General features: G+C 38.6%; 1 protein-coding gene across 3 annotated transcripts in view; it reads right to left on the bottom strand.

Annotated features, from left to right (window-relative positions):
* Nucleotides 1-6559: 6559 nt before the first annotated feature.
* LANCL1 (LanC like 1) overlaps nucleotides 6560-25310 on the bottom strand; it is a 44780-nt gene continuing 26029 nt past the window's right edge. For all 3 annotated transcript variants that reach the window (XM_003254027.2, XM_003254026.2, XM_030802652.1), the window contains exons 5-10: nucleotides 16710-16845; nucleotides 16001-16147; nucleotides 13109-13291; nucleotides 11509-11685; nucleotides 10681-10753; nucleotides 6560-9856 (exon numbers count right to left, since the gene is read on the bottom strand). In XM_003254027.2, the coding sequence (XP_003254075.1) occupies nucleotides 9780-9856; nucleotides 10681-10753; nucleotides 11509-11685; nucleotides 13109-13291; nucleotides 16001-16147; nucleotides 16710-16845 (793 nt within the window). In that variant the 3' untranslated portion in view covers nucleotides 6560-9779. The remainder of the gene's footprint in view (nucleotides 9857-10680; nucleotides 10754-11508; nucleotides 11686-13108; nucleotides 13292-16000; nucleotides 16148-16709; nucleotides 16846-25310) is intronic.

A 25310-nucleotide genomic window follows, 5' to 3' on the forward strand; every position in this document is an offset into this window, starting at 1 on the left:
AACCAGCAAGTTTTTATTAGTGATTTTCAAAAGGGGAGGGAGTGTATGAATAGGGTGTGGGTCACAGAGATCCCATGCTTCACAAGGTAATAAAATATCACAAGGCAAATGGAGGCAGGGCGAGATCACAGGACCACAGGACCAGGGTGAAATTAAAATTGCTAATGAAGTTTTGGGCACGCATTGTCATTGATAACATCTTATCAGGAGACAAGGTTTGAGAGCAGACAACCGGTCTGACTAAAATTTATTAGGCGGAATTTCCTCATCCTAATAAGCCTGGGAGCGCTACAGGAGACCAGGGCATATTTCATCCCTTAGCTATGACCGTAAAAGACAGCTGTCCCCAAAGTGGCCATTTCAGAGGCCTCCCTTTAGGGTCACATTCTCTTTCTCAGAAATGTTCCTTGCTGAGAAAAAGAATTCAGCAGTATTTCTCCTATTTGCTTTTGAAAGAAGAGAAATATGGCTCTGTTCCACCTGGCTCACAGGCAGCCAGAGTTTAAAGTTATCTCCCTTGTTCTCTGAACATTGCTGTTATCTTGTTCTTTTGTCAAGGTGCCCAGATTTCATATGTTCAAACACACATGCTCTACAAACAATTTGTGCAGTTAATGCAATCATTACAGGGTCCTGAGGCAACATACATCCTTAGCTTAGGAAGATGACAGGATTAAGAGATTAAAGTAAAGACAGTCACAGGAAATCACAAGAGTATTGATTAAGGAAGTGATGTGTCCATTAAATCTTCAAAATTTATGTTCAGAGATTGCAGTAAAGACAGGCATAAGAAATTATAAAAGTACTAATTTAGAGAACTAATAAATCTCCATGAAATCTTCACAATTTATGTTCTTCTGCCATGGCTTCAGCCGGTCCCTCCATTCGGGGTCCCTGACTTCCTGCAACATCTCTCCCTTTCTTTTTATATAAATGTGCCATGGCGATGAAGGCTTGTTCGTTCTCTCGATTTTGATGCAGGATTCTTTGACTGGTCTGGCACACTAAAGACAAGCCAATTAAACAGAGAAACATAATTCCAAAATTTACTACAGTGGAGCCCCTAATAGACTTCATCTAAGTTGTGGGGTTTAGTCTAGAATGATTTTCTGCCACCTGATCTAAAGCCTCAGCTCCAGGCACAATGGGTGAGCTTGAGAGTCTTCAAAAATTTGTTTCTTTAATGTAGTTATGTCCAGTGATAAATTATCTTCCCTAACCAGAAGGTGGCCTTTGACCATTTCCCATGAATGATCAGTCTTGTTATAGGAATACAGGTTGATACAGAAATCCGAAGTATTCCAATCGCACTGCATTTGCATGTGATGTTTGAGACTCACTACCTGATCTCCAAGCCAAATAACAGACTGTCTTAACATCATTAATTTGATTAGCCAATTTTTGATCAATGCCTTGTTGAGAATTCCACATTTGGGTGGACTTGGCTTGCCAATCATTAACAAAATGAGCCATTTGAATAGATTGATGTAACGCCATTCTCGCAGTGGTGGCCATTGCAGTGACTGTAATTAGGCCCACAATAACAGCGATTAAAGTGAAAACAAATCTCTTAGATCTTTTTAGAATTTGCTGTAACACTTCATTAATTAAATATATTGAGGGAGAGGATTCCCAAGGTCTGGGTAAAGTTACCAGAATCCAGATTCCTTCTTGAGCTTGAACCAACATTACACTTTTCTTGGAGTCAAAATGGGAGTTAATACAAGTGTATAAATGACAATTAATGCATTGGACAGTTTGATTATTCATCCAAATTTTGATATTTCCCACTAACAGCATGTAAGGAAGCTTAACACAACTCTGTACGTGAACAGTCAGGTTGGAGGTAAGTGAAGTAGAATGTCTGGATCTATGTTGATACTGAGAGAGGGGGACGGTAGTGGGGACAACAGAATAGTTTCCCCTTCCCATACTCGCAGTCTAAACATGGCAATAGCCAATTTCTAAAGTTCTGGGTGTTCTGGGCTCAGAATGGGGAGTATCATATGAGGCCTCGTGGGGGTAATGCCTTTATCTTCCTATTTTAAGGGAAAGAATGAGTTGAACCTCCTATGCAAAGTAGAATGATGATTCTCATTCTCCCTATAAGAAATAAAATAAGTAGCCTCCAGGCATTCCCTTCCACCAGAGGAGCAATTGTTTTTTAAATAGCCCTTTGGTGGCCAGTCTATTTCTAAACCATATGAGTCATTTTTTAATATTACTGTGTGTGAGTTAACGCAATCTTCCCAAATTAAAGTTTTAGATGGGCCCTCAAAATTTTTAGGGCATGGTTTTCCTGCAGGTTTATATTGAAAGTATGGGGTATCTCCCATTACTCCACATGCATGGACCATGTTGTGTGCCAGATATCGGGTGAAATTCACCCCTGATATTTCACATAGGTTCTTTTCTATTTTCCTCAAGTGTCGGCCATTCTGAGAAATAAAGGGACAGAGTACAAAAGAGAGAAATTTTAAAGCTGGGTGTCTGGGGGAGACATCACATGTTGGCAGGTTCCGTGATCCCCCCTGAGCCGTAAAACCAGCAAGTTTTTATCAGTGATTTTCAAAGAAGGAAGTAGTGTACGAATAAGGTGTAGGTCACGGAGATCACATGCTTCACAAAGTAATAAAATATCACAAGGCAAATGGAGGCAGGGCAAGATCACAGGACCACAGGACCAAGGCAAAATTAAAATTGCTAATGAAGTTTCAGGCACGCATTGTCATTGATAACATCTTATTGGGAGACAAGGTTTGAGAGCAGACAACTGGTCTGACTTAAATTTATTAGGCAGGAATTTCCTCATCCTAATAAGCCTAGGAGCGCTACAGGAGACCGAGGCTTATTTCATCCCTTAGCTACAACTGTAAAAGACAGCTGTCCTCAAAGTGGCCATTTCAGAGGCCTCCCCTTAAGGATGCATTCTCTTTCTCAAGGATGTTCCTTGCTGATAAAAAGAATTCAGTGATATTTCTCCTATTTGCTTTTGAAAGAAGAGAAATATGGCTCTGTTCCACCCAGCTCACAGGCAGCCAGATTTTAAGGTTATCTCCCTTGTTCTCTGAACATTGCTGTTATCTTGTTCTTTTTTCAAGGTGCCCAGATTTCATATTGTTCAAACACACATGCTCTACAAACAATTTGTGCAGTTAACGCAGCAATCATCACAAGGTCCTAAGGTGACCTACATCCTCAGCTTACGAAGATGACAAGATTAAGAGATTAAGGACAGGCATAAGAAATCAAAAGAGTATTGATTGAGGAAGTGTTAAGTGTCCATTGAATCTTCACAATTTATGTTCAGAGACTGCAGTAAAGACAGGTGTAAGAAATTATAGAAGTATTACTTTAAAGAACTAATAAATGTCCACGAAATGTTCACAATTTATGTTCTTCTGCCATGGCTTCAGCCGGTCCCTCCATTCAAGGTCCCTGACTTCCTGCAACAGGGGGCAAAGGACTCTTTGTCTTCAAATTTCCCTCCACCTTGCCCATCATCAAGGTGGTCCAAATGAAAGAACTCTGAGTGCTTCTGGGCTGGCTGATTGGCTTTTAAATTGTCTTCCTCCTATTAGAGTTCTAAACTCCAGTATCTCCACAGATAGAAACCGCAGGCCATATGAGAGACCCAATATACATGAAGTTATGGAATAATGGGAAGAGTAGTTGGAGTGGTGATAGGATTATTATAACACATTTCCTTGCAATTACTTATCCAGTCACCTGTCTTCGCCAGACTGAGTTGCCAGAGTAGAGATGTCTACCTTATGCAAACAGATCCCCTAGCCAGTACCTTGCACATAAAGATAGCATGTTTAATGAATTTTGGGCATAAATGATTTTAAGGCATTGGTCATGGGATGATTAATAAAATGGCATATCAGCATCATAAAAACTGAAAATACCAGCAGTTCAGATTGTATCAGCAAGAGAGGGCATGTTCATTTCTGAATGCTGAATCCTGAGAAAACAATATCATCTTTCACAATGAGCCACATCAGTATTTTCTGGTTTATAAATGCCTTTCTTAACATCCCGGCTCCATCAAAGAGAAATTAGGCAATTGGGACACTATTTTATAAACTGACTTATAAAGTCTCGTGTTTCCCTACATGACTAAGTGCCTCACAAATGCTTTGTCTAACACTTACTTGTTGAGTATTAGAACATTAGTTGCAGACTTAATGTTACCATGTTGTAATTTTCATGTGGTTGAAAAGTTAACATAATGTAGAAATGTGAAACTAAACTGGTCAACTATGAGCAGCAGCCCTGCTAAGATCCATTTCTCAATCCTCGTTATTTCAGCTCTTGGCTTATTGTCTTTGCTGCCTTCTCCTATTACTCACAAAATTGCCAAATAAGTCCCTGAGGATGCACTAGCACAGGGCTTCTGGAAAATAGTGTTTAGACAGTTTACATCATGGGACCAATAAAGCCAATATGTTTGTCATTGTTACAAAAAAAAAAAAGAAAAAAATAAGCCTGAGTTCTCGTTTTGTTAATTGACCCACAGCTTTAGAAGGAAGAGGGCAAATTTGGATGAGAAACAATGAGAAAGCAAATTTTCAGGGAACTGACTTGTAGGTTTTCAGTTTAAATGATGCTTAATAGAATAGAGAAGACATGAGAATTTTAATAACTTTGAATCCACAGTGGGAACTATCTTGGAAAAAAATATGACATAAAAATTATTATTCTTTTCTATTCAGAGAGTGTGAAGAGGAGGAGAAAGGCTAAGATCTTTTCCAATGCAAAATTAGGAAAAAATATACTATAGGTAAGTCACAAAAAACAAATATCTTGAGGTTTTCTTCATTCATGAGGTTACAACTGTGGTGCAACTTATTGTGCCTGTCATTATTTTTCTCGTAGTAGGAGGATAAGCCAGGGAGCGGTAAACTAGAGCTGGCCTTGCCAATGGAAACTGACCTCGTAGAGTTAGCAGGACCTTTCTAAGCATCATTTTGCAATCTCTGTGTGGACTTTGCGAGGTAGTGTCCTCTCCATGCCTCACTGCCTACATCTAGAGTCTTGATATTACCATACATACCTTTACTTCATTCAAATGAGAGAAATAAATGTAACTCTGCATTTATCCTCAGTATTATCAGTCATTCAATAAATAGACTTTGGGTATGAAGGACATTTTAATCATATGTACCAGCACACAAACTGTAATTTAGAGATGAAAACAAGTATTTTATAATTTATCAAATCTCTGTTGTGGTGGCTGTGTCATAAAAAGTAGTGGCACAAAGTCATCCCAAGTGACTCAGCAAAATTTTTCTAATCTCTGCATATATATTTTATAATTATGCCTCATTTAATCCCCCCCTTTTCTATTCAAAGCAGAATTGATCATCAGGAAAATAAATTTCTAGAATTAGGCCTTTAGTTATTAACCCCACAGTAGATTCTTATGAGATGGTTAATACACTGTTCTTGAAGCCTAGTAGATTCCTCCTAATTCTATAATGATCAGATTTAAAAATATTTTCCACTTATAAATCTCTATCTTCAGACAGTAGTGCAAATCTTGTTTTATCCAACAATGAAGAAAACGGAGCAAAGCCTAGGAAATAGGTGTATAGAGAAAAAAAACCTTCACCTGCCGTAGGGAGACCCCCTCAAACTATTGCTATGGAATAAAAGATGAAATGCTCCTGATTATTGTAAATTAAAGTTGCATGCAGGATTGTGTAAAGACAATGCCAGGTTGGACTGCCAGAATGAGCCAACAGCACGTGATGTGCTTCCCCCTGCAGATAGCCTATGAATGGACGTGCAGTCAGGGAGGTTTCACATCACCAAGATTCCTATCCCAGAAAAGCAGATGTTCATAGCTCTGGGAATGGAATGTGACCCTTGTGGAGAGCCTATAAACGGACGCATGGGGGGGTGCCTGTCCATATGGATAAGATAGGGCTATAAACGCCCTCATTATGCCACGGCTCTTCTAGGCCTCTTTAGGGTTAAGGCATACTCCCTTCTGAGAATTTCTGGTCTAACCAGTTGTCTAGCTTCACGTCCTGTTTCTATGGATTGTTTGTAACCAGCTTTTGCTGCAACTGTTACTGCTGATTAATATCTTGCTAATCATAGGTTATGGAAAGACGTGTTTCTGTTTTAAGGCTCTGTTAAAAATTACTGATGCACACACTATATTGTAAATTCTTATCTCTGTATACTGTACTTCTGCATACAGATGTTATGTTGAAGAATTACTTCATCCCCATGTGACCATCTCACCTCATAATCAAATGACCCTAAATTCCTCACTAACCTACCCCTGCCCTCACTAAACTTAATAATAAATGCTGGTATATCCAGCGCATTGTTGGCACCGCAGGACCAGAAGGTGGTGACCCCCCTGGACCCGGCTTTCACTATCTTGTGTGCGTCTATTATTTCTCAACCTGCCAATCCACCTGGGAACAAAGAGAGAGCCCCGTTGCAATGCGGGCTGCTGGCCAGATCCCTCAATAACTTACCATTGAGGGAAAATATTTCTCAAGTTTAAACCAAAGCAAACAAAAAGCACATGATGATATATAGTCCTAATAAAATTTTATTGAGAACTAGTAAGTCAAATACTTTACAGAACATAGAAATACATATGATCCCAGCCTTTCCCATTAAATGACAACATAACATTGGGGTAGTTTCCCTGAATATCCCAAACAGTTTGCTTTATAATTAGAGAAACAGTTCATCTACAGCTCAATAGTAAACACAGGAATGAGGTGCTCTTATTTAGCAGAAGCAGAAATGAAATTGGAATTCAGTGTAAATAATAAAGGACTACAGATGAGTTCTAGCAGCCAAAGGAGTATATGTGTAAATAGTCACTCTTCACATTTTCTATTTCTAAAGTAGCTAGTAAAAGGCAGGGCATCGTAAGATCAGACAAAAATTAACCTGAGGACATAGTAGCAGCGTATGTCTCTCAATTCAGTTATTAAGGAAATGTTAATAAAGAAAGTAATCCTAGATCCACTTTTACCTAAAACTCTACCTACCATGAAGGTTTCTGATGCCAAATAATTGGAACTGACATCAAAGATGAAAAGAGAGAGCCACATGACTCAGGATTAAAGACTGACAACTCAGGCCACACCACAGTCCATGGTATCTATGGAAATAGGATAATGTTAACATTTTTTACATGATGAAAAGTTAACTATTTGCAATTTTGAAATTACTATAGAAACAGAAACATGTGACAGGGTAAATGAACACTGCTTGACAACCTTTGAAGGTGTTATTACCTAGTCCCTGTACAGAGATAACAGATGGTACTGAGTTTTCTAGGAACCAACTTATGGGAAAGATTTTTAAAGAAGAAAAATATCTGAGAGAAAAATACAAACTAGAACTGAAACAATGATGCCACTTCCTTTTAAAACTAAGAAGCCTAGTATAAAAGTTTCTTTAGTTACTACCATGTTGTTAGGGGATTGTCTCTGCGTTGTAGGCTTTGCCTGAATTTAAAATCCCATCAAAACTTTTTTGCTCTTAAACATAAATACAACAAATAGCATACATATAAAATTGTGCCAGTTTAATAAGTTTTGAAAAGCTTAAAAAAAACAAACTTGAATTGTGTTTGTGTGGATGAATTTGCTAACAGATGACAGTAGCTAACCCATTTATGCTGGGGGTTGCAATTTTTTGTGTGAAAAATCAGACCTTGGCAATGACTTTGAGCAGTAGGATGTAAATGACTCCCACAAGCTTAGCGTTCCAATAATGGAACACTAGGCATAAATGGGTTAACAAGAATCTTATTTGAAATGTTCTTCTCCCTGCCTTGAAATCTTCCTGGGGTTAAGCATTGCTATCACGATGCTTGGAGAACTGTGATCACGTTTTCTCTGGCTCAGAGAAAGTGTTATTTTTCCCTTGCTTAGTAACACAACTAAAAGCATAGGCACAGTAGAGTAAGACATTTAACTAAACCAAATGAGCTTTATTCTTTCAAGCTGAACACCCCAGGCAAAGGCAAATTAGCTTTGCTGTGCACTACTTTTACTTCTTACTGTAAGTGCTGATATCGCTGATTGAAAACTTTCACTAGAAAGGCAGAGCATGCACATGCTTAGCAGCAGAACTTCAGCAATCTGAGAGGCACAAGGTAGTGCCAACTTACACAAGTCACAGAAGGAGGAAGCTGATCCTAGAAATTGAGCAGTGGGCTGCTTTTTAAATCCTACTGCCAGTGGCCTTTAAAGGGTCAGTTTCCAATAATATTAGCTCTTTTTGTGCTAAACAGGAGATAATAGGAGACTGCCACCTGCTGGAACCAGTACATACTCAGTGGGGATTTTGTTTGAAGTTCCAATAAAAATAGCATGTTTTTGTGACCAAGAGAGCTGTGAAATAGGCACATTTAAAATACTTAGACCCTGTTATTTTAAAGCTACATTTTTTTTTGCAAAATCAGTTGCAAAGAGACAAAACAAGCCAGGCAAAGGCAGTAATAGAAGGAGTAGAAGCTAATGAGTCAAAACACTTGTACAGAATTTGAAGCACCAGAGAGTCTTTATCTACTACAGAAAACCTGATTCTGTGGTCTCAGAAACTGATGAATTGTTAAGCCTAGGATATGCAAAGATGCATTTGTTCTTAAGCATGAACTCTGGATAATACCTCCTCAATAAAAAGCATTTCTATTAAAAGCTTAGTTTAGTGTTTTTATTCAAGTTATTGGTTAAATAGTATTCCCTTTCTCATCCCCCCTTTTTAAACAGAAGTAGAATACTGTACTGTTTAGTGAAAAGACCAAAGTTCAGATAAATTGATAGGAAGGAAAATATTTTATGGCTTATACCAAAGAGTCAGCACTAATGCACAGTCACTGTAAAAACCCAAGTTAAAGTTTAGAAAGTCAGTCAGAGTGGACTGAAATCCTAGGTCAAAGCATATTCATACATAGAAAATTGGCTTCCTGATCTTATTTGAATACTGAAAAACAAACATATTTAAATAAAGAGTTCCAAAAAACTCAGATTATTTTAGAGAAAACACAGACTGTTATTGTTAGCTTATCTTGAACTAACCTTCAACTCAGAATTTTCACAGTGATCATCACGTTTTATAAGTTTTTGATTAAAAGTGTTGGCTTCTGAAGGCTGTATGCCTTACCGACAAAAACAGGCAAATTTGAAAGTATGTTTACCTCTAGTCCAAATAGGCATCAAGAATTTAAAAAATGATATTTAGGTCCCAAGTCCAGATTGCAACTCTCGGAATTTTTCTCCCAGGAGCATTTAGTTATATTTCTGTCCCCTTTCAAAATGAACCACCTAGAGAAAAGCAAGTCATAAAATTGCCCTGCAGTTGGAGGAAAAATATTAAAGAGAAGTGAAGTGCAATACCCAATAATAGTCACATATTTATCTTTATCTATATTGAGTTTCTTTAAAACATTTTTAGAATAGTAACAGATGGTTATATTCATAAACTTAAATAACATTTCCTCCAAGTTCTGGAATATATGTATACAACCTCAAAACACTGTACATATCACTCACTCTCCCTTTAGGAAGAAATGGAAATTAAAGTTAAAAGACTTCCTTGGATACTTCTAAGTAAAAGTAAATGATAATGGAAAGGAACTAAATGGAAGACAAATTCTGAAAAAAGCTAACAAAATCAAGTCCACGGTTTGACTCTTTGTTTCCTTGGAAAGCAACGGAAGCACTTAGCTTGGGTTTGAATATACAGAAAGGGTCATGCAGTGAGTTGCAGATGGCATGCTTTCTTTCCTTTCAGAGTTCAAATGCAGGGAACCTGGCTTTTGTGGGGACTAGCAGGTCGGCCAGGAAATATATTGTTCCAGCCATTCCTGAAGAAAGAGAAAGAGGCAAAAGTTATTATACCAAATGACTCTATTTCACAGGATGGTTTTTTTCCCCCATATCCTTATTGACAAAAAAAGTCACAGCATTTCAGTCTATTCAAACACACAAACATCAACAAAGGGTGCCCACCAGTGACAGCCTCATCCCTAAGGTCTGGATCAAGGCCACACTGGAGGGTGGGGGTGTCCTCCTGGCCCTCCTCCTTCGGCATCCTATGGCTTTTTCCTCACCTCACTGACACCCCCCGAGAGCAGTTACAACTCTGCAAAAACGAAGGAGGGCTCCATTTTTTAACATTAACAACATTACAATATTAACGGCAATGATTTAAATGAAGTGTGAATCTATGTTTACATACACTGCAGTTCAACATTAGAAGAGATCACTAGTGAGGTGCTCAGCCTTATATTCCAGTGGAAGACTGGAGAAAGAATGGAGCCAGACAAGTTCAAGTCACAGCCCTGCCATTTACCAAACGTAAGCTCCTGAGCCTCAGTCTCCTTGGCTATGACATGAAGGTAGTAGTGCCTGTAAGTTTTTGCTGAATGATTTATGACGGCATCTGCAAAATGCCCAACATATGCCTGGCTCCATAAAAGGGAGTCACCTGATGACTACCAGTATTGGGACTGTGGTATTACATGTGCTAATTGATTTTTAATATCGATTTAGCATATTAGGAAATAAAAACGTAGTTTAAGAATAATTATAAAATTTTTTGCTAAAACTTAAATTCAAATACATTAATTACCAAGCAGAGAAGTAGATGCTAATATTATAAGGCAAATAAATAAAGTGTACAAAATACCTTCAAAGAGAGAGAAAGGGGTGTCTGGTGTTCTGCATCCATGTTCTCCATACTCTAAGCACCATTCAGCAAACTGAAAATGAGACCAAGTTAAATAAATATAGTGATTTCTTCCAGAGACCCCCCCAAAAGTTAAGAGGTTGTCTATACAAATTACTCTGAAAAGTCAAACACTACCTTCACATCGGAGAAAGGAGATTAATGCAGAGAAAAGGATGGTTTGAAAGAGAGTGCACAGCATGGGAGGAATTTAATGAGCTGTCTGAGTCTCACGTATCTCCAAGGTTATTCAAGAAGAAAGGCACAAAATCACCCTACATCTTTTTTTCTCCCATTAATGCTGTTGAGTAGAATTATGTCCCTTTAAAGGAATTCTAATTTAATTGAAAAGCTTTTCAAGGTTTTCCTTAAATAACTGTATTTGTTATCCAAGACCTATGGTTTTAGGGATAAATGAATTAAATCAGATGAACTAGAACCCTTTCTACAACCTCCTGGAAGACCTGCTTTTTTTTTTTTTTTTTTTTTTTTGAGATGGAGTTTCACTCTTGTCACCCAGGCTGGAGTACAATGGTGTGATCTTGGCTCACTGCAACCTCTGCCTCCCGGGTTCAAGTGATTCTTGTGCCTCAGCCTCCAAAGTAGCTGGGATTATAGGCGCCTGCCACCACACCTGGCTAATTTTTTGTCATTTTAGTAGAGACCATGTTAGCCAGGCTGTCTCGAACTCCTGACCTCAGGTGATCCGCCTGCCTCGGCCTCCCAAAGTGCTGAGATTACAGGTGTGAGCCACCGAGCTGCTTTCTATTTGGTGGTTCTGACTCCTACCTTACAGGCCCTATACAGGTACTTCATATCCTGCGTGAGGTTGTAGAGTGTCAGGAAGGCATAGGCATTCCCTGCAGAACCGTGGCACAGCCCATATCCCTTCTTCAGCAACCCATATTGCCAGATCACATCAGCACACTGATAGGCATCACAGAGATACTTTTCCTCTCTGAATACCTGCAGAGGCAAAGGACATGCATTTTATTATACGGGATATAAAAGAAAGTTCCATTGATATTCCTTCCTGATAGATAAGGAGGAAAGAGGGAGATGGCTTGGCAAGAAAGGGTAAAGGATTTAGTGACAGAGGGATGTGTCATATTGCTAGTGACAATTACTAAAATCGACTAGTTTGGCTTTAAAAAAAACTGTGCATGACTATAGGTACAGTCTAAGCTTTCTGTGCATGTGTGTTTATGTGGGTGTTACTGAGGAAGCAGCATTATTTAATTTGCAACTTGCTTTTATCATGAGTGACTTTCCAAAGAACACATGCTATCTTCTTTGTAACTCTGATGCCCTCTTCACTATTAGGAAGTTTCTTTACACACTGGAGAAGAACAACTGTTCTTTATTAAATATGCAGTCAGAAAAATAGAGATAGACCTTTACAATCTTTTACTGCCTCCTATATCTTCATCAAAGACTTGGGAAATATTCTGAGTAGATATTTTTAATATCTCATTGCAACCTAAGTGTTCTTAAAAGTAGGATAAGGCGGTTTAAAAAGTTTTCTATTATTAATATATCTAATTTTCTGAAATGTAGAATATGATACACTAAAAGCTTATTTATGAGATTCCAGTGCCCAGCAATAGTCTGAAGAGTTGTAATCCGTTGATTTGGCACCAATGGTCATAGATTTTTTTTTTTCTCAACTAAAGCTCTTCTTTGATTGTAGTTCTGTGAAGGCATGCTTTTTATTAGTGTTATTTATGCACTACAATGGAATCATACAATATTTGTCCTTTTATATCTGTTTATTTCACTTAGCATGTTTTCACGGTTCATCCACATTGTAATATGTATCAGAAAGTCATTCTTTTAATAGAATAATAATCCATTGCATTGTGATATGTTCCATTGTATATATGACATTTATTATTATTATTATTATTATAATACTTTAAGTTTTAGGGTACATGTGCACAATGTGCAGGTTTGTTACATATGTATCCATGTGCCATGTTGGTGTGCTGCACCCATTAACTTTATCAATTCATCTGTTGATGAGTACTTGGATTATTTTCACCTGTGGCAATTATAAATAATGCCGCTATGAATGCTGGTGTATAGCATCTGTTTGAATTCTTAGTTTTGGTTCTTTTGAGTACACACCTAGGAGTGGAACTGCTAGATAATATGCTGGATCATAAACAATATCTCATTGCAACCTAAGTGTTGTTAAAAGTAGGATATGAAACAATGCCTGCTATGGTACAGATAGATGGTGAGAATGAATTATAATTCATTTAGTAAAGTGATCTTAGGTCCCACAAGAGATTTATTTATTGTTCCTTTATGGATTAGGATAAAACTAATTTTAAATTATACATTTTTGGTTATTTAAAAAAATTTATTTCAAAAATACACACAGTACCTTATAGGCCTGGATGAGCATGTAGATTACCCCAGGGGCACCATGGCACCAATGGACAAGCAGATCTCGATTATCACCTATACATGGAGGGTAATTGCCAGAAGGGAATTTCAGGTGGCAGACGTAGTCTACACTGGGCTTGACCAAACTATGTAACTTCCCTTGGCTCACTTGAAGGCTGGGCTAAAAATGAGAAGGAAATTATTAGTTCTGCTGAAGCAAATAAGCCTTCCTAGGTCTCAGTATATTTAAACCAGAAAAAAAGCATGGCTAAGAGGAAATGGAAGGTCATTAAGAGGTTTTGGATTTCATCCAATTTTTCCACCTATTGGATGCCTTTATTTTAATCTTTTGTGATTTCATTTAAAAATTTTAAACAATGGGACAAAGTAAAATTGCTATCAGTTAACTCTTAGGGCCTTTTGTATATATTGCTTTTCTTTTTTCTTTTTTTTTTTTTTTGAGATGGAGTTTCACTCTTGTCACCCAGGCTGAAGTGCAATGGTGCGATCTTGGCTCCCTGCAACCTCCACCTCCCGGGTTCAAGTGATTCTCCTGTCTCAGCCTCCCAAGTACTTGGGATTACAGATGCCTGTCACCACGCCTGGCTAATTTTTGTATTTTTAGTAAAGACGGGGTTTCACCATGTTGGCCAGGCTGGTTTTGAATTCCTGACCTCAGATGATCCGCCCACCTCGGCCTCCCAAAGTCCTGGGATAACAGGCATGAGCCACTGTGCTCGGCATTTTGTATATATTGTTTGTCAATATTAATTGTTATCTACATACATATAAGTAATTTTCCTAAGTCAATGCCTATGAATGTGAGTGTAAGAGAAGTTTCCCATGGTTTCAATATATAAAGCAAGCTTTAAAAGTCACAAAGAGATGTACTAGACAAACCAAGCATGACTTTTGTTATTACCTTTAGAGAAGAGATAGGTGGTATTTTCAATAGAAAAAGGGTACTAACGTTAAGAGACCTGGAATCTAGATTCCAAACTACAGCATGCCTCTAGATCAAGTCTTTTTGCAGAGGATTTAGGACTGATCTAAATGCCACATTATTTTGACATAACAACGTACAGATCCATAGGACATACTGACATACAGCATATGAGCCACCATTTTTGATACACGTTTTAGTTTCTCCTTTTGGTCCTGTTCTTAATTCAATGACTGCTAATGTCTTTAACAGATTCAAAGTGCTGTTTTGCTAGGCAAGGTGTGGGGCATGTGGTGGTGAGGGGTGGGCAGTGGTGTGAAGCACTGGCAGGAGGCGGTCGTGGTGAGGTCAAAGTAACGCTGACAATACGACTTTCACAAGATTCTGAAAGTGCACTGAGTTATTTAGAAGACAGATTTCATTTTATACAAAGAATAGCATTTAAGCTCAGATTGTTACAGTAGAATGAGTGGACTCTCCTCAAACTTGCAGGAATTACCCAACATGGCCTAAAAATAATGATGTTTTATTTTACGTTGATGAAGGGGTACCTACTAGAATAGACTTTCAGGATTAAAAATTAAATCATTTCAAAGAGATAACCTGCAAATGGAAAAATCAATACTTGGGTTTTCAGAGTTCTTACTACAGCTAACATGAGGAGGCAGAGTATGTCTCCTGATTATTTGTTTCAATGAAAGTTTGATGAGGCTGTCTAGTCACTAACTATGTCTCCTGATTATTTGTTTCAATGAAATTTCGATAAGGCTGTCTAATCCTCTTTGGAGAGGGCCTCTAATATGTTTGATTCTAACTAACCTTGAAACTTCAGAAGATTCTTCTTTCCTGAAAACTTTTAGGAATCTACATTTACTACTGGGAATAGAGAGGAAGATATGTACCAGAAAAATAAAGAAATTTAAGTCTAAATGTCAACATCCTAATTATATAACCTCTAATTGAAAAGTGTAGAATACGCCAGTTAGTCTCTGATTGCCACTAACACTCAATGTGTGACTCTGCATTCAAAAGTATTAATAATCTTGAGTTTTTCAGTTCTGTTGTCCTTGTTTATTTATAGGTAGAGGGCAGGTCCAACACTGATCTTGTATTATAAGAGCCAGCTACTCAAAGAGCTGGTAGTATGTATATCCAAGCACTCCTGCTGAACACGTTAATGAAACACTTTTCTTTATGCCACAGTGTGCCTTGGGAAGGTGACAGGGGTACTCTGCTGCCATTAAAAATCAATTTTCTTTGCCATGAATTCTTATTCAGAAGTGCCAATTTCTCCTTAAGGAGTGCTTCATAAGTCCCCCAAAATGATGCTCTCCTGAGAAGTCCTCTTCTGATCTCTCCCAAGTTATGTTTGCTGCAGTAAATTCTATCTGTCTTTAGTCTATTTGACTTTGGTTGATGTGCCCCAATAGTATTAGATCCTAAGAACTGTTGGGCAGAGCATATTCAGCTGTTTTTCAGGTAAGTAAAAGTCTCCTCAGCTTTGCTCTCTAAGTGAGCATTAGGCAACAAGTGCTCATTTGTTTTCTATTGATTTTGTTCTTATTCCTGGAATTTGTTGGAATCAGTTGTGCCTTTTAATGTGGAATAATATTTTTAATTCAAAGCACTGGCTGAAAGAGCAGAGGCACTTCATACAGAATTATAAGTCAAAATACTTTAGTCTGCACAAGTGGCACTAAGTGGGCAAGTAGGTCACCTGCAAATCAAACATCATCTCAAAATGCAGGGCCTTTAATGTTTATGCACTTTTAAAGGCACCTTCGTAAACATTACTTTTGTTAGTCTACGACAAGTAATTACAAGGAGATTACTGTAATGCAGTGGTTGACAGAATGACAAACTAGAACTAGAATATCTGTTTTCTCACCCATTATAGTACATGGGTCAGGAAGGACATTTTAAAGTTTCACCATAATCACTCCTTACCTGCATCAGGTAGTAATAAATTCCAGCCAGGCCATGAGCAGCCCCTACATAATATTCCTGGTACCATTCATACATCAGTGGAGACTTTGCCGTGAAGTTTCTCTTCCTAGCTAGGTTTTCTCCAGAGGTTAAAATTGTTTCACAAATCTACAGGGAGAAAAACCAACCAAAATAACAAGTTAACTGAACAAAAACCTTCCTGGAGGGGTAAAGACTTTTTTGCTAAGAGGTACTGGGGAACATGACAAATTAGACACCAGCTTATAGCCAGGGAAAGGCACAGTTTAATTCTCCATCAGAGAAGTGTGTGGGACTATATTTAGCCTAGAAGGGGGAGGGCATAGAGGATCTTGAGCTCTTTGCATTACAGTTTACAAGAGTTCACCTGTCAAAGAAAAGCATAAACTCCTCTAGGCACCACCAAAGAAGATCCTCCATCTGGGAGGTGAAATTTGGCTCTAATCCTCTTTGGAGAGGGCCTCTAAATTCTGAAATGGAGCAAACTGGCCTTCTGACTCTGAGTCAGAAATGTTTCCAACAGCACTCCGTAGAAAGCTATTGGTTCTTGGACTGTGCCCAACCTTTAGAGGTCCAGATATACCTTCCTTTATATGGAATGTGCTAACTACAGAGGCACAAACAATAGTTTAGGCAGGTAGTAAGTAAATGGGATCCTAAAAAGACTCCTGAAAACACAAAAACGTGGTACCTGCTGAATATGGCTTCGAGGAATCTTTTCCACTCCAAAGTTCTTATTGACAAAAAGAAGAGCATAGATGTAGCCTATTCGCCCATACAGCATTTCATTTGGAGCATGAGGATCAATCTTATTTAGGTGAATTAGCCTAAAAATAAAAATACATGCCCAAAATAATTTGAAAGGAACCAGGTATTGGTGTATACTTAAAAATGGTACATTGAAAAAATATACATGCACACAAAGTATGTATTTATACATATATAATATCTATCTATAGAACAGTCACGGTTCACAGATTAGCCCTCTATTAAATTTTTTCACTTAACAATGGAACTGACAAATACATTCATAAAATGAAAGAATACAAACGTATGGCTGAGGCTATCTGAAATCTCCCTAGTTCCTCATGGAGGCAGGCCCTAAGGCGAGTATTTTAGCAGTTGGGGTCAGAGAACCCAAGAACTGCTGGCTCTTAGGGCATTTAGCCCAGAGAAAGGACTAAGTCAACACTCAAATGGCCCATCATCTCCTTCCTTGGTTTATTTCTTAATGTGTCACCAGGCCTACCTGAAGTAGGTCTCATCTACCGCAGTCAATAATACATGTAATTTTTTTTTTTTTTTTTTGAGACAGTTTCACTCTTCTTGCCCAGGCTGGAGTGCAATGGCGTGATCTCGGCTCACCGCAACCTCCGCCTCCCAGGTTTAAGCGATTCTCCTGCCTCATCCTCCCGAGGGGCTGGGATTATAGGTACACACCACCACACCTGGCTAACTTTGTATTTTTAGTAGAGACGAGATTTCTCCATGTTGGTCAGGCTGGTCTCCAATTCCCGACCTCAGGTGATCCGCCTGCCTCAGCCTCCCAAAGCGCTGGGATTACAGATGTGAGCCACTGCAACTGGCCAATACATGCAAATATTAATAGTACAGAGGTGTCAGTCAGGTCTCCATCTCCTCAGTCTCCCAGCCTTCTAGTTCTCCTCAGAAATCACCATGGTTACCATTTTTTTGTGTGTATTCCTAGATTTTATGTACACATAAGCATAAATATACACATGTATAAATATTCTACAGCTTGCTATTTAACAATACATCTTGACAATGGTTCCATAACAGCACACAGAGTAGTCACGTTCTTTGTAATACTTGCATAGAACCCCACTGAATGAATGTATTATAGTTCATTCAATCCCTACGGATAGACTCAGTTCAGCTTCTCAGAAAAAGTTACTTTCAGTTCTGGTTTCAGGTAAGATGGAGCAAGCATGCTCTGCACCTTGTGTCTCCCTCAAAATGTGGCTCTAAAACCTGGACAGGATAGAGCAGCTATCTGAGGTCTCTGAAAAGCAAATGGTAACATGCAAAAACGGGAAGAGGACAGGAATCTGAAGTAGCATCAAACCAGTGGTGAGTTTACCATTTTTTCTCTCTGGTATTCCCCTGGTCTGAACTCAGTACAGCCCAAAACCCAAAAGTAGGCACAAGTAGGCTGATAGAGACCCAGCAGGAGCCCTCTAGTGCTGTCTGAACAAAGAGAACTCCTAATATCAGAGAGAATGGGTTAACCCTCCATTTTTCTTTATTTTCCTTTTCTCAGTTCTCTTGTGCCCCAAGCTACAAGCAATCTCATGCTGGGAGCAGGTGAGAAGACAAGGGGAGCCCTGGGAGCCTAAACTCTGAGGGAGGGAAATTTCCCCACAGATTGGAGGAACTGTCTTAGGAGGAACAGTCTTAGGAGGGGGTTATAAGCCCCCACTGCTTTACTTCTCTGTCCTCCACATCACCTGGCCCCAGATGCATGCATAGTCATAGACATGGCACAGCAGGGTCAGCAAAGCCCCAGCCTTTTCATCAGAGACCAAAAGGGGAAGCCTCAGGAACCAGCAAGTAGGGGAGAAGATCACAGAGGGAAGTCAGTTTAGGAAAGTAACCATCTTTGGTAGTTTTACCTCTGAGAATGTTCCCTTTTTGCGGGGAGGGGAGTGGGCAGCAAATATGATAGGGAAGAAAAATGTCCTTGCTATTTCAGATTTTTTGTCACATGAAATTTTGAAGTGCATCTCAATCATCCCTAAATTAGCCTATACATTTGACATGATCCCATTTAAGTTAAAACATTTTAATTTTTGGTGAAACTTAACAAAATGATATTAGCACAAAGAGCCAATGAAACTCTGGAAGAAAGTAGTAATGAGACTTTCTAGCCCTAACAAATGTTATCAGGTAGCTTTTGACACTAAATCTTTGTTCTTAAAATTTTTCATCTGTGAAACAAATAGTCCCTTCCGGTTTAGAAATTATCTTGTTTATCTATATGGAAATTTAATTTTAAAGTAGTTAAGCAGAAGCAGTGTGCCGTGCCTGTGCATGTCTGTCATCTAAACTTCAGTCTATACACTAGGGATGGTTAATTGGCATTTGAAGTAACAAACACCAGGTCCCTCCAACCCCCGCCCCAAAGTGATGTATTTGAAGTACTCTAAGCAGCAGTCAACATTCAGAGGTACTCAGCACTGAAGTGCCTCTTTTTCGTACAGGAACTTTATCAAAATCTACACCAGAGAATTTGTTATTATTAAGGAATGATAGAAAATGGTTTTTCATTGGTGGAGTGAGTGGTAAAGATGGGCTGGAGGTTTGGGAGATGGTACGGGCTTTCCCACTCTTTGATGAATAAAGTCTAAGAAGGGCTTCAGGGCAATGCGACTTTCTCTGAGCTACAAAAACAGGGTAGGAGACTGTATGTATGTATGTATGTCTAAATAGTATCTTCTAAAGAGTATCTTCTTCCTAAAGTGTTTGCACAGTTGGCAGAATTGGGCACCCACTTGTGCTTTCATTTGAACATACTCAGAAGGTAGGGGTAGAGCTGAGGGGGTTTACAGCCTCTACTGCCAATCTCTGGAGACCACCAATATTTACAACAAAAACAAACAAAATCAAACAAAATCCCAAGCAAACAAAAACCTAACAATTGTTACCACCAGGCTATAGATACAGTGAGTGAAAACATCCTAGCTCAGCAGGGAGAGCAGATATGAAAGAGAACAATCTTCCTCTCCCATCTCCCTCTCCACTACTTCCACACGCTTGTGGTGAGGGGGGAGAAAACATTTAAAATGAAGAGGATAGGTTTTAAATAAGCAGAATGAGATGACTTTAGTGAGTTAAAGTGGCTGACAATTATGAAAGAAAGACTGAGAGAAACTTATGAAGGAGTCTTTAAGGGAACTGCAGGAAAGGAGGGGTTGAAAACACATGGCTAGTTGCAGTTAGTGAAAAAGCTTAAACTTTTTCATATTATTTCCTCATCAAATTGAGGCAACTCAGTTAAATATGCAAATGCTGGCTCATCCATTTTTTTCTTCTACAAATATAGGCAACAATTCATAGTGAAACAGTGGTTATCTTAGGAAGAGATATACTGAGAAATAGATAACCAAGAAACTTGGCTAGAGGTTTCTTTCCTTTTTCTTCTAATACATTTTCTTGTATACTTTGACCTTTTTAAAACAACAGGGCTTATGGATAGAATTATGGGCCATTTTGTTTTCTACTTCGATACCATATATATCTACACAAACACGCTCCCTTCATTTTTAAAAGTAATTTTTAATTTTTTAATAAGAATTTTAAATTTTTAATAAAAACATTTCTTAAGAATTTTTTTTCTCATGCCAGAACTGGGAGCTCAGCAATGTTGGGGCCATAAGAAAACAAAATCTGTTTATTAGATACAAACTCAACTGTTACAGTAAACAATGAATGTCTCAAGTTTGATATGAACCTATTTTTAATATAAATGTGTCAAATTATATAGAATTTCAATATAAAGTACTTTTGATTTACTTTTGCAAAGACTGAAAGAACTATGCAAAAAATTACTGTAATTTTTTTTAAACACACACTGCTCTATGGAAGTCTTACACAGAATTACTGCATTGATTCCAATGATATTCCAACTGAAATAAAATATTTGAACCACGGCATTAACTCCATTCCTTTTTTGCCAATGTTATGACATACATTACCACTAGGTGGCGATATATAATTAGCATTCCATTTACTTTGCAGCCAAACACATTTGCATTTGGAACATTCAAAGTAGGTGGCAAATACTTTTCAAATATTTATCTAAAATACAGTATTGCTCAGAGCATCTTATTAAAACAATACAGTTTAGGGTAATAAAGGAGGTATATCCCTTTTTTTCTGGATTTGAATTCAAATCACTAAAATTCATTAGTTGGGTTCGATGATTACTAGGACTTAACTGCAAGTTGTACATGCTATATTCTCAAGATAAAATAAAGAAATGATATCACTGATAAATCATAATGGTTATTTTATGTGTTTTCAGAAACTCTCAAACTAACAACCACTTTGTTGCGGCTCCATTTATTTGTTTTGATATGTTGATATTAATGCAACCCATCTTTAGAAGAGATAAGCAAGTCACTGAAATGTCACTGAATAAAGAATAAAGACACACAAACAAGATAGTTCTGTTCCACTCCTCACAGTACTTCCTCAGGGTGTTACTGGGGAGAGTTTCTGGCCTCGTATTATCAAAAGGTTTGTAACTTTAAAAACAGATGTCCAGTGTCTGGGCGGGGCATCTCTGAACAAAAGGCAGCAGCCCCAGTCAGGGGCTTATAGATAAAACCCCTATCTCCCTAGGACAGAGCACCTGGGGGAAGGGGTGGCTGTGGGCACAACTTCAGCAGACTTAAACATTCCTGCCTGCTGGCTCTGAAGAGAGCAGTGGATCTCCCAGCACAGTGCTCGAGCTCTGCTGAGGGACAGACTATCTCCTCAAGTGAGTCCCTGCCCCCCTGCCTCCTGACTGGGAGATAGCTCCCAGCAGGGGTCGACAGACACCTCGTACAAGAGAGCTCTGGCTGGCATCTGGCAGGTGCCCCTCTGGGAAAAAGCTTCCAAAGGAAGAAACAGGCAGCAATCTTTGCTGTTCTGGAGGCTCCACTGGTGATACCTAGGAAAACAGTGTCTGGAGTGGACCTCCAGCAAACTCCAGCAGACCTGCAGCAGATGGGCCTGTTAGAAGGAAAACTAACAAACAGAAAGAAATAACAGCAATATCAACAAAAAGGACATCCACTCAGAAACCCCATCTGAAGGTCACCAGCGTCAAAGACCAAAGGTAGACAAATCCACGAAGATGGAGAGAAACCAGTGCAAAAAGGCTGAAAATTCCAAAACTAGAATGCTGCTTCTCCTCCAAAGGATCACAACTCCTTGCCAGCAAGGGAACAAAACTGGGTGGAGAATGAGTTTGACGAATTGATGGAAGTAGGCTTCAGAAGGTGGGTAATAACAAACTCCCCTGAGCTAAAGGAGCATGTTCTAACCAAATGCACGGAAGCTAAGACCCTTGAAAAAAGGTTAGAGGAATTGCTATCTAGAATAACCAGTTTAGAGAAGAACATAAATGACCTGATGGAGCTGAAAAACACAGCACAAGAGCTTTGTCAAGCATACACAAGTATCAATGGCCGAATTGATCAAGCAGAAGAAAGGATATCAGAGATTGAAGATCAATTTGATGAAATAAAGCATGAAGACAAGGTTAGAGAAAAAATAATAAAAAGGAACAAAAGCCTCCAAGAAATAATGGACTATGTGAAAAGACCAAACCTACATTTGGTGTACCTGAAAGCGACGGGGAGAATGGAACCAAGTTGGAAACACTCTTCAGGATATTATCCAGGAGAACTTCCCCAACCTAGCAAGACAGGCCAACATTCACATTCAGGAAGTAGAAAGCACCACAAAGATACTCCTTGAGAAGAGCAACCCCAAGACACATAATCGTCAGATTCACCAAGGTTGAAATGAAGGAAAAAGTGTTAAGTGCAGCCAGAGAGAAAGGTCGGCTTACCCACAAAGGGAAGATCTCTATGGATCTCTATGCAGAAACCGCACAAGCCAGAAGACAGTGGGGGCCAATATTCAACATTCTTAAAAGAATTTTCAACCTAGAATTTTATATCCAGCCAAACTAAGCTTCATAAGCAAAGGAGAAATAAAATCCTTTACAGACAAGAAAATGGTGAGAGATTTTGTCACCACCAGGCCTGCCTTACAAGAGCTCCTGAAGGAAGCACTCAACATGGAAAAGAACAACTGGTACCAGCTACTGCAAAAACATACCAAATTGTGAAGACCACTGACACTATGAAGAAATTGCATCAACTAAGGGGCAAAATAACCAGCTAGCATCATAATGACAGGATCAAATTCACACATAACAATATTAACCTTAAATGTAAATGAGCTAAATGCCCCAGTTAAAATACACAATCTGGCAAATTGGATAAAGAGTCAAGACCCATAGGTATGCTGTATTCAGGAGACCCATCTCATGTACAAAGACACACATAGGCTCCAAATAAAGGGATGGAGGCATATTGACCAAGCAAATGGAAAGCAAAAAAAAAGCAGGGGTTACAATCCTAGTCTCTGATAAAACACTTTAAACCAACAAAGATCAAAAGAGACAAAGAAGGCCATTACATAATGGTAAAGGGATCAGTGCAACAAGAGCTGAATATCCTAAATGTATATGCACCCAATACAGGAGCACCCAGATTCATAAAGCAAGTTCTTAGAGACCTACAAAGAGACTTAGACTCCCACACAATAATAATGGGAGACTTTAACACCCCACTGTCAATATTAGACAGATCAACGAGCAGAAAATTAACAAGGATATTCAGGACTTAAACTCAGCTCTGGACCAAGCAGACCTAATAGACATCTATAAAACTCTCCACCCCAAATCAACAGAATGTACATTCTTCTCAGCACATCACACTTATTCTAAACTTGACCTCATAATTGGAAGTAAAACACTCCTCAGCGAATGGAAAAGAATGGAAATCATAACAGTCTCTCAGGCCATAGTGCAATCAAATTAGAACTCAGGATCAAGAAACTCACTCAAAACCGCACAACTACATGGAAATTGAACAACCTGCTCCTGAATGACTACTGGGTAAATAACGAAATTAAGGCAGAAATAAATAAGTTCTTTGAAACCAATGAGAACAAAGACACAGTGTACCAGAATCTCTGGGATACAGCTAAAGCAGCGTTTAGAGGGAAATTTACAGCACTAAATGCCCACAAGAGAAAGCAGGAAAGATCTAAAATAGACACCCTAACATCACAATTAAAAGAACTAGAGAAGCAAGAGCAAACAAATTCAAAAGCTAGCAGAAGGCAAGAAATAAGATGAGAGCAGAACTGAAGGAGATAAAGACATGAAAAACCCTTCAAAAAAAATCAATGAATCCCAGAGCTGGTTTGGTTTTTTGAAAAGATCAATAAAATAGATAGACCACTAGCTAGACTAATAAGAAAAGAGAGAAGAATCAAATAGGCACAATAAAAAATGATAAATGGGGATATCATCACTGATCCCACAGGAATACAAACTACCATCAGAGAATACTGTAAACATCTCTATGCAGATAAACTAGAAAATCTAGAAGAAATGGATAAATTCCTTGACACATACACCCTCCCAAGACTAAACCAGGAAGAAGTTGAATCCCTGAATAGACCAATAACAAGTTCTGAAATTGAGGCAGTAATAATAGCCTACCAACCAAAAAAAGTCCAGGACCAGACAGATTCATAGCCGAATTCTACCAGACGTACAAGGAGGAGCTGGTACCATTCCTTTGAAACTATTCCAAACAAGAAAAAAAGGGACTCCTCCCTAACTCATTTTATGAGGCCAGCATCATACTGATACCAAAACCTGGCAGAGACACAACAAAAAAAGAAAATTTCAGGCCAATATCCCTGAAGAACATCAATATGAAAATCCTCAGTAAAATACTGGCAAACCGAATCCAGCAGCACATCAAAAGGCTTATCCAACATGATCAAGTCAGCTTCATCCGTGGGATGCAAGGCTGGTTCAACATATGCAAATCAATAAATGTAATCCATTACATAAACAGAACCAAAGACAAAAACCACATGATTATCTCAATAGATGCAGAAAAGGCCTTCAACAAAAATTCAACAGCCCTTCATGCTAAAAACTCTCAATAAACTAGGTATTGATGGAATGTATCTCAAAATAGTAAGAGCTATGTATGACAAGCCCACAGCCAATATCATACTGAATGGGCAAAAACTGGAGGCATTCCCTTTGAAAACCAGCACAAAACAAGGATGCCCTCTTTTACCACTCCTATTCAACATAGTATTGGAAGTTCTGGCCAGGGCAATCAGGCAAGAGAAAGAAATAAAGGGTATTCAAATAGGAACAGAGGAAGTCGAATTGTCTCTATTTGCAGATGACATGATTGTATATTTAGAAAACCCCTTCATCTCAGCCCAAGATCTCCTTAAGCTGATAAGCAAAGTCTCAGGATACAAAATCAATGTGCAAAAATCACAAGCATTCCTATACACTAATAATAGACAAAGAGCCAAATCATGGGTGAACTCCCATTCACAATTGCTACAAAGAGAATAAAATGCCTGGGAATACAACTTACAAGGGATGTGAAGGACCTCTTTAAGGAGGACTACAAACCACTGATCAAGGAAACAAGAGAGGACACAAACA

The sequence above is a fragment of the Nomascus leucogenys genome, chromosome 22a (genome assembly GCF_006542625.1).
Source record: "Nomascus leucogenys isolate Asia chromosome 22a, Asia_NLE_v1, whole genome shotgun sequence".
In the NCBI taxonomy this organism is placed as follows: domain Eukaryota; kingdom Metazoa; phylum Chordata; class Mammalia; order Primates; family Hylobatidae; genus Nomascus; species Nomascus leucogenys.